We start from the raw sequence: 11,293 nt of genomic DNA, 5'->3' as shown, positions 1-11,293 counted from the left end.
GGCGCCGGCGGCACGGAGATTGCATGCGGCGACAGCGGCAGCAGACCGCCTACCATAGATCGATGGGAACGCGATGGAGAGAGGGATAGAGAGAGCGACACAGCGCCCTCCTACAGCGCCCCCTGTCGGAGAGAGCGCACGGCCTCCCGCAGGTGCGGGCGCCGAGGCTCCGCGCCAGTCCCGTATTCCCCAGTCTTCCTCACCGGGTGCAGGACAGAACAAATCGGCAAACGAGCAGAACCGGATCACAGCGCGAGCCTACTGAGGCACCCCACTTAGCTACAGAACCCTCACGTGAAGCCCCACCAATACGGTCGTACTTTTTCTACCCAGCTCCGGCACTGGAACAGCCAGGCTCGCTCATGGGCCCGCCCCCAGCTGAAGGCCCTCAGCGCCGCCTTATGATTGGCTGCGCGGCGGCGCCACTTCCTTTTCTCGTTCGCTGGCACGGAGGGAGCCGACAAGATGGTGAGCATGGGGCTGTTGAGGTTGTGCTATCCGTCCTGCTGTGCTGCCATCCGCGCTCCGAGAGCCTCCTGGGAAGCAGCGTCCTGCTGGGCTGGCTTGCCTGCAGGGGGCTGCGCGGGTATGGCGTGCGGCGGATGGGGGACGGTGCTGCTTACAATCGGGATTCCTGCGGCCTGGTTGATGCCGCTAGGAGCTGTGGGGAGAGAGGCTGGGCGTGTGTTGAGCCTGCTGGGCGGCCTCCATGCTGCCGGAGGGAGCGGCCGTAGGCGCAGGTGGCACTGAGGTACCGAAGTGCTGTGTCTCTGCGTTCTGGGTGGAGCGCTGCGGGTCGTACTCGCATCTTAGTTCTTTAGTGCTTCCTATCTGAAAAGGCCTATCAGGACAAAGTGTGTAGCTTTCATAAGGATCCTTATCTTGTTATAGTGCCTGGAAATAATTAAAGGTGTGGAGCATCTCCTGCATGAGGAAAGGCTGAGAGGCTTGAGATCTTGTTCCTGGAGGAGAGAAAGCTGAGAGGGCAATGCGTCACTGTTTATAGATATCTAAAGTGTTGACTTGATGGGGGGGTAGGTTATTTTCAGTGATGAGCAGTAGTAGAATAAGAGGTAATGGGCAGCAACTGGAGCATGGGAGATTCTGTACTAATGCAAAGAAGAATTCCTGTATTATCAGAGTGGCAGGCACTGGAACAGGCTGCTCAGAGAATTCGTGGACTCTCCACATCTGGAGATATCAAGACCTATCTGGAAGTCTACCTGTGTGACCTGCTGTAGGGAACCTGCTTTCACAGGGAGTTGGGCTCAGTGATCTTTGAGGTCCCTTCCAACCCTGATAATTCTGTGAGTTTGTTAGAGCTTCTTTTTTGTAGTCTGTGTGTTTGAATAAAACTATTTCCCCATGTTAAAATAAAGGGGATATATATGCTTCTGTCTGGCTCATGGGCTCGGAGTGACTGTTCTTCAGTGTACTTTAGTTCTCTAGGGTGAATCCTATAGCATGAGACAAATGTGTTTAATTGGGATGCAGCTGACTTCGAGTGCTGACTGCAGTGGTGTCATGCATTATATACACATTAGGCTTTGTAAACTATGGTTTTGTATTACTTCTGTGTACTCTGTTTTGCAGAATGACACAGTGACCATAAGAACTAGGAAGTTCATGACAAACAGACTGCTTCAGCGCAAGCAGATGGTAAGAAAAACACTCAATACTATCTTCAGTTGTTTATTGGTTCTTGACTGCATGTATTTTAAATCATTATAAGCAAGGGGCCTTAGAAATGTTAACATTGTCAGGTGTGTAGAGGTTTAAACACATTCCTGCATGCTGAAGGTAAATCTTCATGATGGGATAGCAAGCTGACCTGTCACTTGAAGCAGGAAACTTTTAGGATTAGGTTAATGATGTTTTGTATGGCTGGGATGGCCTAGTTCATGTTTTGAGTTTAGGATGGGAGTCCAGTTGTTTTATTGGGTATTGACTGTCTTTGGCTTTTATGTGACTTTAAAAAATTTTTTTTAGGTGATTGATGTTCTTCATCCTGGGAAGGCCACAGTCCCCAAAACAGAAATCAGGGAAAAGCTGGCGAAAATGTACAAGACAACCCCTGATGTAATATTCGTATTTGGCTTCAGAACTCACTTTGGTGGTGGCAAGACAACAGGCTTTGGCATGATCTACGATTCCTTGGACTATGCAAAGAAAAATGAACCAAAACACAGACTTGCCAGAGTAAGTTATTTGTTCCACAGTAACTAGAAAACAGTTTGGATGACTTTCAAGTGTTTAGTAGTTCATTTTCGTGTGGAAAAAAACCAAGCAACATATCTGTAGTCTTGTGGGGATATTGCTGTGTATAGGGAATTTAGTGTTATGTGAGAGGTCTTAATATAATATGGATTAGCTTTTGCATTAGAAAAATAGATTGCTTCTGGTATAATTAGGTATAATAATAAGGTAGAATTGGGATGGCAAAACTGATATTACTTGTTATCTTCTGCCAAGAAGGATTCCTTATCCATTGCTAAAACTCTGTAACCATAAACAATGGGGCTGGTCCTTGCAAGATCTTAGTTTCCTTTATTTTATCATCTGTTAATGAAATTGTCTTGCTCTTTAGCTGTTATTTCATTGAAACAGTACTAGGAAAGTCTAGCAATACTAAAACAGTTGTATTTCTTAGAATGAAAACTTCGGTTACTACCACTGAACAGATATTAATACAACTGGTTTTTTTATTAGCATGGTTTGTATGAGAAGAAGAAGACTTCTAGGAAGCAGCGGAAGGAACGTAAGAACAGAATGAAGAAAGTCAGGGGTACAGCTAAGGCAAATGTTGGTGCTGGCAAGAAGGTATGATGAGATTATCTGTAGGCTAGAGTTTGCATGTTATTATTGAAATGTTAATAAGAAGTTATTCAACAGAATAACCTTGTCTTTCTTCCATTTCTTTTACCTGTTCTACTGGATCACAGAAGGTAATCTGTGTGGTCATGTATAGCTTGTTAGCTCCATAGCTTAGTTCTGCTCCTCACTGCTGCAGCTGATAAAACATGAGGCAGTGCTTTTTAAATGATTGTTTCTTACATGTCACTTGAACTAAAGTTAAGCTTTCTTAAACCTAACAGTAATGCTCTAATCTCATAACTCTAATACTGTGTACAAATTACTCTACTTAATGCTAGTTACTCAGACTACCTAAATATCTAACATGTATTCTATTAAGTTAGTATTCTTTTAAGTTTTAAGGATTTGTTGTAGGTGGTAAAGACTGTAAGTAGAAATAAGAAACAATAATTGCTTTATATTGGTTCTAATGGGCTGATTAACAACTGGGTTTTCTTGCTGCTGGGAGCTTTCTATGCTGTGGGCTGCAAGTCAGTACAAATCTAGAAAGCATGCAGCTTGAGAAAAGACCGAGTTCCTTTATGATGAAGCAAAATCATCAAAACTGAGGAGAAAACAGTATGAAGATGGTCACTTTGCCTAGCAGCTTGCACTTTAGATAACACTGAGTGGGCTTGTGCTGCTAAGTGGGTTTTGCAACTGCGTTTGAATAAGAAGAGGTTGTTGGGTTTATTGCATAGATCTGTAACTGTTAAATTGCTTTAACATCTTGAACTTCAGTAATCTTCACTTCTGCTTTTTTTCCTACTTTCTTGGGATTCTCCATCAGAAATGAAGTATCTAGCAGGTACTGAAAATGAGCATGGATGTGACTGAACTATACATCACTGAAACACTTTTTTTTTAATCATGTCACATTGAAGCACTGTACTCCCTTGCATGCTTATATGCTAGCTTTGAACTTCTGTCTTGTACAGGTTCAGATGACTACATAGTAAAGTTTGTTCTGAGCTAGTGAAATGACATGGAAAATGTGGAGTTTCCAGTAAGAAGGCAGGACAACTCATTGCTTTTGATACATTTGTTCAAAATACTGCAATTCTGGTTTGGAGTAGTGTAGTATAATTGCATGTGTAACTTGACCTTAAGACAAAAATACCTGTGCATCTTTATGAAGACTTAAGTCACAAAACAGCTTAGTGGAGGTGGGCCAGTAGTTGTAAACTGCTTCTGTTGTCAGCATTAAACTTCTAACTATTCTAAGCTGCTCTGGAATTTTGTTTTGTATAAATGAAGTTCTTACGGTCACTGGATAGATGAGGATGCTATTAGCTGTGATCTGGAATGTTTTTCATTTCAATGCTGGTTGAATAGTGAAATCATACATTGTTTGAAGTAGGAAGGTACGAAATATCCTTTACTGCAGTTGTAACATTAGCATGCATCTATTGAGAATGCTGAGGGGAGTCAGTGCTACGCTGATACCCTGGTATGGGAAATTCCCTTGAGGAGTTTTGGCACTTGAAGGTAGCTGTAAACAGTCTTGTATTTTTACACTTGTTAACTGTTATTTGAGTTAAAGTTTTCCAGCTCATTTAAAATCTCCTTAACTCTATGAGCATTTTTGAGATCAGGAGTAGGAATATGTGCTGTGATAATTACGCAGCAAATGTGGCATATTTATCAAATGCTTGTCAAACTAGCATGCCTTCTTAGTAGTAAGGGGACAGCATTTTGGTGTAAGAGTTTTTTTTATGTCCTTTAAAATTGTCTTTGGGTATCATTTGGGTATGCATAGTTAAGATCTTGTTCTTTGTTTGGCCATCTTTGTTGATCCTTGTCCATGTGTTAATAACTAAGGACAAATGAATTAACTAACACGCCTTCTGGAAAATCTGTTTGGGGAAAATTGTTGTATCGCAGAAAGGAATTGCAGAATACACTCCTGCCTTAAAGCTTTGTCTTGTAGAATGCATGCTTATACATAATTGTGCCGTAACATCCTTATTCACAGCCATCTGCATTTTCATTAGGAATCATGAAATTTTAGTGTCCACCTATGTGGTCTGTGAGAATTGTTTAAATCAGAAGTTTTTAGGCACTTGATTAGACCTCTTCAGGAAAGTAACATTTTTTTAAGGATAAAACCTCATGACTTCTAACGCCAAGCCATTTTGACAGGTTTTGGCATGTGGATTTTTTAACAGAAATGTTTGGGTTTTTTTTTTTTTTAAACATGATCAAACAGTAATGTGGATGGATGAGCACTTAAAACCAATGTAGCCTTCAGTGATAAGTGAATACGTAATTGCATCCTGAGAGTTACTTAAGCTCTGTACAGTTTTTGTTAGATTCCATTTTAAGCTTGAGGGAATGCATGACATCCAAGTACTTAACTTTTATGGTAATAAAAATTCAGAGGTTTTCCTATCACATGTGATTGTGGTAACTGGAAAAAGCAAATTGTGTTTTCAAGTCTGTGTCCTTTACAGTAGTGGAACATTAATAAAACTATTCTCATCAAATGTTGTTCTTTTTCAGTAACTGGATGTACTTCAGGTGTGGAAAATGGACAACAGGTATGACTTGAGGGATACTTTCTAAAAGTAGACATTAGATAGCCTGTAGTTACACTATGATGTAAGTTTAATGAAGTTTAATGTGAAAACTGGTATTTGCATGTTGTTCTGTATCAGTATGAGGGAGACTAAAATGTTTACAGATCACTATTCTGCTTACTACTAGTTGATTATTTGTTTCTTGAACTTGCATGAAATACCTGGCTAATAGATAATCTGAAGTTTTATAGCTTGGGCCAAATTCTGATTTACTGTTCATTGAACTTGCAGTGAAACTAATTTAAAATATGATAAAGATAGGATAGCTTTGTATTTTCTGAGGCTGTTTGGATTTATGTAACTTCAGCTTTGGAAACAATCCTGTCTTAGTGATACTTAAGTAGATGCCTGATATTACTTCAGACAAGTGCTAGACTTTGTTTTTGTGTTTTTGCTGCAGGAACAAGTAAAATGGATATGCTGTGGGCAGTAACCATTGCAGATCTAAGTGTGGTTTTATTACAGATGCTATAAATGGCTCATTTTTAAAGTAACTGCCTGGGGGCTGATACAGTGAATATAATGTCTTGAGCAGGAGGTTGGCAAAGCAATTCCAGATTGAGCTCCTCTAGAGAAGTGCTGTTATCTAGGCTCATTCCCATGACTATATTGTGAAGCTTTGAACCTTATGTTTTTTTTTAAGGAGAGTAATATTTGGAAAGAAGTTATTCAGGCCCCATAAATGTGTGAGTATGGGATCTGTTGTAATCTTCTGGAGCTGACCTTTCTCTTTCTTTACAGGCTACATAATTCAATCAAGAAGTATGGGAAAAACTGCTCTGGAAAGAAGCTGCTCATCTGGCTTTAACATTAAATAAACTATGTCAGTCAAATCCTGGTTTGCCCTTTAGTTTTGATTTAATAATTACAATCTTGTAAAGCTTGGGAACTTTAATATTGGTGTGCTATTTGCACTATATTAAAGTCATTTTGTAATTAAACATCTTTTTGTTTTTGAGTATCAACCTGAAATATGAATCAAAACTTTCTATGGTGAATAGTTTAAAAGTTTGAACAGGCAGTATCTGTTCAGTGGAGGTAGGCATACTTTTTTGTCTTGTGGTGCTCAGTCTGGTTTCAAGAGCCCTTTCAAAATATGCTCGTTTGATGGCCTATATATGTTCTACCTGTGGAGTGGACAGAATACAATCATATCAGCAGAGACATTCAAAGCTGAATACTTTACAGTTGAGATTTTAACTAATATGAGAGTCTAGTACAACTAGCTCTTCATTCCTGGGTTTTCAGGGCAGACTGTGGGGTCTCTGCTCTGTGAACTGTGAAGTGCACCTTTAATTTCTCTGGTAGTGTTAAAGGAGTTGTTTAAGAACCCTCTAATCCAATCTTAGTTTAAGTGCATTTAAAAAAAAAAAAAAAAATTATACTGCATGTACTGAGGTAGAAGATTGTAATACATGCAAGATGAATCGTGTTTGGAGGCCAAGGAGGGGAAGCAGTCCTTGAGTCAGAGTGATTGGAAGGGAATACTAATGTTCCAGTAAATTCCATATGAGATCTGGTAGGTATGGATGAAACAATCTATTCTAATGCCTTTAGTTGAACCAGTGGGATTATTTTTAGAAGTTCTTCAAAAAGATACATGCAAATTAAAATCTGAAGATTTGTTGTAAGCTTATTAAAAATGAGGTTTGTGTTGCTACATAGCATATGTATGATGAACTCTCCAGTCCATTGGAGTGTTTTAAGCAAGTGAGAGTAAATTTCTGACTCCCGAACGGATTGGCAAAGATATGCAGCAAGTATTATTCATATAAGGGGTGGAGTTCAACCTAAATAGCTTGAAGGTATTAACTGGAACAACAGTTCTCCTTACCTGTTGGAAACTGGAGAAGCCATGTTAAATGTAATTCAGTACTCACTAGGGGGTGGTGTGAACACAGTGATAGAAATATAAGGAAGATTCCTACAACAATTTTTCATTTAAAAAAAAAAAAAAAAAAAGCAGGAAGGAAGCAGAATTGTCCTGCCCAAGAGGTCAACTGCTTTGAAAGTAAGCATTTAAAATAGATGTTGAGGATATGAAGCTGTGATATATTGGTTCTACTGTTTGTTTTTAATTGAATGGAAACTTAATTTCAGTCAGGACCACAAAACTTTCAAGTACGTTGATTACTTCAAAGCTGTATAGTAATCTTATTCAAATTTAAGTTGCTCTTCAGAATCTTTCTTACCTTAATTCTAAGCAATCAACAGCCTGAATAAATACCTGCACAAACAGGTTTTGCGGAGTTCTGATGTTATAAAAATACATGTTTTGAAGTACATGTGATTCCTGAAGCATAATTTAGTTTTGGAATTGAAGGTTCCCTCCTCAATATTGTAATATTTGAAGTGTTTTCATTACAGGTTCTCTCAATACAGTAGCAAATGGTTTAAAGTAGGCTGTGTAATTGCCTGGTACTATGGTGCTCCATTATGTTAATTTAAGATTGACAGCAAAAAATATTTACCTGGTGATTCAGCCAAACAATAGACTTTCCTTGTTATGTGAGTAGGTTATAGCCACTTATTGAGAAGTTGTGCTCTTGCAGTGGAAGGCATCAAGCATTAAAAATAGCGGAGGGGGAAGGAAATGTTTGAATGATTGAAATTAATTGGTCAAATCAGGTCATCCATCTTTGCACTATTCTGCAACATTTTCAATGTGGCTGTGCTATCATTCAACTTCAAAAATAGTGGACAGCCAAGGAGTGTTGTCAGAACTGTGCTTCTACAGTCTGGAGGGAGAAGTGGCTCCTCATGCAAGTTTCTATTCTGCCACCATTTTGCCTTTGTATGCTACTGTCTAAGCAATGTATAGCAGATGTTCTGTAATTCAAAAGTTAAATGCACGTATCATGCTGTGGAGAGACTCCAGGTTAATCCTCTTTCCTGTGGGAGGTAAAACAATTAAGTGGAAAGCAGTGATGAGCAGGAATCTTCACTTCTTTCCCTACTGTGTGCTGAAGGTATCCTTTTATTTCCTGCTGATCTCAGCACATCCCATCATCTATAAGTGATAGTTTTTTGTCACAGTTAGCTCTTTTTGGACATCAGCCTGGTCTTAATATTAGAATATCAATTTCTAAAAATGCAGATTTCAAAGACTGCTTTTATGTTTTGTATCTATTTAATGAGCAGTCTGGAGCCTAAGTTAGACAACAGGGTTTTTGTAGAAGATTTTTAGAACTAATTGTAGATTAATGTGCATGGGAAGACTTTTATTAACTCCACCACATTCACTGATAGGACTTGTTTGAATTTTTCTATTTTTAGAACATAAGGAATTTTCTCAAATCATGGAGGGATTTTTCTTGTGGTCACAGGGACTCAATCCTATTGCTTGACTAGTGAGTTAGAATGAGTTCTTCCTCTTATATATGTTAAAAATCACACAGAAGCCTTAGGGGGTGACTTAAATTAAGCTGGCTCAAGTAGCCCAACTTGTTAGTGAGGTTCCACCTCCAGGCTCACTGAGATGTATGGGATGTCTTATAAGGCAGTTCTTATCTGAGGGAATGTAGTCTAGAAAGCATAAAAGAAAGCTATAGCATGTCAAATTCAGCTTCCCACATAAATCTTAGGAGAAGGGTGTTATGAGGTCAGCTAAGGACAACAACCATACCACAAATGAAAGATGATAAAATTTGGCTTTAGCTGAACAGAGAAGTTGTCTTGGGAACAATGTGGAGCAGACATGAGAACAAATGTTGAGGTGGGAGAAAGCTGCAACTGAATGTGAGTTGAAGTACATGAGATAATGTGCTCTGAGAAGAGTGCAGTACCAGTGTGAAGAGGGCAAAGGACAGTGTAGCTTCTTGCTGGGGAGGAGGAACAAAACATACATAAGTAATAAGATACACAGTTCAACCAGTTGTATTCAAGAATCAGAAGAAATTAACTTGCACTTATTTGTGGTTTGTTCTACAAATCTCACTTTTTAGTCTCTAGTTTTTGTACATGGAAGAAATAGAACATGGTCCTGTAGCATCTGCTGGTGTTTGATTCATAAGATAAGTTTGAACGTCTAGTTCAAAATGTTTTCTGCTCATGTGTCTGTATTTGACAAGAACCACAAAGTGAGCTGATATTTTTCTGTTCTGAGTGGATATTTTTGTGGTGCTTAAAAATCAGGTGGAAGTAGTTTTCTTTGCTCCAGTTACTGGTGGACTTTAATGTGAACACAAGTTTCCAATATGGATGCGAATATTTTTGTTCACTGATAATGCAGTGTTCATTTACTCACTCAAAACATCATAGCAATAAACCTAAATCATGTTTGTGAATGCATTTGTTGCAGTGCTTCTAATAGGCAGAAAGCTTTGACGGGTCAAAATCAGAACTAGACATTCTCTAGTATTCTAATGTATTTTGTTTTTCTTCTCTTTGAAGAGATTAAATGGAAATGTAGTCCTAAATTGTATGTTGGTAATTTGTTAACTCTACAGTGTTCTGTCTTTAAAAACCTGGGCAATGATGACAAAGCACCTGTGGAATTCTATCCATCTGGAATTCAATAAGCTTTTTCCTGATTTATCTTGGCTCTCTGTAAAATGCTGTGGTTAATGAAACAGCTGCAAAAGCGTTTAAAAAGCATCCTGTGCTCTAGGAAACTATTGTGTTGTGTTTTTTTTGTTTTTTTTGTTTTTTTTTTTGGCCAATGCTGCAAATAATGATGGGGAAAAACCTCTGTCGTCTTTGTCAGTTGCTGCTGCTCATTCATAGAGCTCCTGTGTAAGTAGTGAATTGAGGCAGAGGTATATTCAAAGCACCTGTGACTTATCACACTAGATGACATATGCTCAGCAAAAGAAAAGTGCTAGTGCAGTGCTTTGTTACAGATAATGGTTCATAATTGTATTCCTTGGGTTCAAATCCTGCTTGATATGTAATGAACTGGCCAGACTGGAAATACCTGTGTTAAGAGAAATATGCTTCACTGCCTTTCTTGATGATCTGATTTAATAGTTCTGAGTTACTACCCTGCTATCACTTCATGTCAATTCTTACTAGCCTGTTTACTGAGCCAGACATCATTTGTGTTGATTTGATAACGGGTTTCAATCACTGACAATAAAACTTCTGCAGCAAATGACCTCAGATCTGTATCTTCTGCACAGCATTGGCAGTTAGTAGAAAATTGGGTCTGACGTTTTCCTTTTCTAATCTTTTCTGTTTGCTTTAATAACCAACTTAAAAAAAAAAAAAATCATAATGAAAGTAGCTTAGTATGGTTAAATTTCAAGGGGGAAAAGGTTGATTTCAAAATGATGGTAGCTCTTACACTGTTTGTTTCTCATATTGTTTGATGGATCCTGTTGCAGGGCAGAAACAAGATGAAGCCTTTTTTAAAGGTGAATAGGGAGGGCTACTGTAAAACCTGGGTGCTGTCTGAACTCTTAAGTATTTAACTGATCAGATCTGGTTATTGAAGAAAAGTTTATTGAGGGTCATGCTCCTGGATTTTATGGTATTAACAACTAAAAATGTGACAAGACAAGATTCTGAGAAGTTGCTTCATACACAACTTTTTTTTTTTTTTTTTTTGAGGAGTATATTTTTGTCCAGCACTCAACTCTGTAGCATTTGTTTAAACAAATACTGAAGCACTGTGCTAATGCATAAACCAGAGAAAACTTTGTGAAATTGAGTTGTTCAGATTTGAATTGCTAAAAACTAAACATCTAGCCTTGAGTAATAGTAAATAAAAATCTGTCTCTGCCCATTCTTCCCTGTTATTAAGAGGTGTGAATGCTTGTTAGTTGCATTTCCTATTTGCTTTAGAGAAAATAATTTTAGGTCAACAGAATTTCTTGGCTACAGGTGATATTTTATTTATTGCATGGCTTACCTGTGTATGT

The 11,293-nt window shown here is 38.6% G+C and overlaps 1 protein-coding gene across 1 annotated transcript; it reads left to right on the top strand.

Moving 5' to 3' along the window:
* The first annotated feature begins 1,598 nt into the window (after positions 1–1,598).
* RPS24 (ribosomal protein S24) lies at positions 1,599–6,259 on the top strand. The gene is made up of 5 exons (XM_079535345.1): positions 1,599–1,659; positions 1,990–2,199; positions 2,710–2,820; positions 5,356–5,393; positions 6,174–6,259. The coding sequence occupies exons 1-4, from the start codon at positions 1,627–1,629 to the stop codon at positions 5,356–5,358; spliced, it is 357 nt and encodes a 118-aa protein (XP_079391471.1). The 5' UTR covers positions 1,599–1,626; the 3' UTR covers positions 5,359–5,393; positions 6,174–6,259.
* The last annotated feature ends 5,034 nt before the right edge of the window (positions 6,260–11,293 follow it).

The sequence above is a fragment of the Tetrao urogallus genome (assembly GCF_951394365.1).
Source record: "Tetrao urogallus genome assembly, chromosome: 5".
NCBI classification, from domain to species: domain Eukaryota; kingdom Metazoa; phylum Chordata; class Aves; order Galliformes; family Phasianidae; genus Tetrao; species Tetrao urogallus.
This window is presented reverse-complemented; position numbering and strand designations above follow the sequence as displayed.

Excerpts from the sequence above, each read along its gene's own strand:
- RPS24 (XM_079535345.1), top strand. The coding sequence starts at position 1,627 with ATGACAAACAGACTGCTTCAGCGCAAGCAGATG. Across the intron at positions 1,660-1,989 it reads TGCTTCAGCGCAAGCAGATG|GTGATTGATGTTCTTCATCC; the intron begins GTAAGAAAAACA and ends AATTTTTTTTAG. Across the intron at positions 2,200-2,709 it reads CAAAACACAGACTTGCCAGA|CATGGTTTGTATGAGAAGAA; the intron begins GTAAGTTATTTG and ends TTTTTTTATTAG.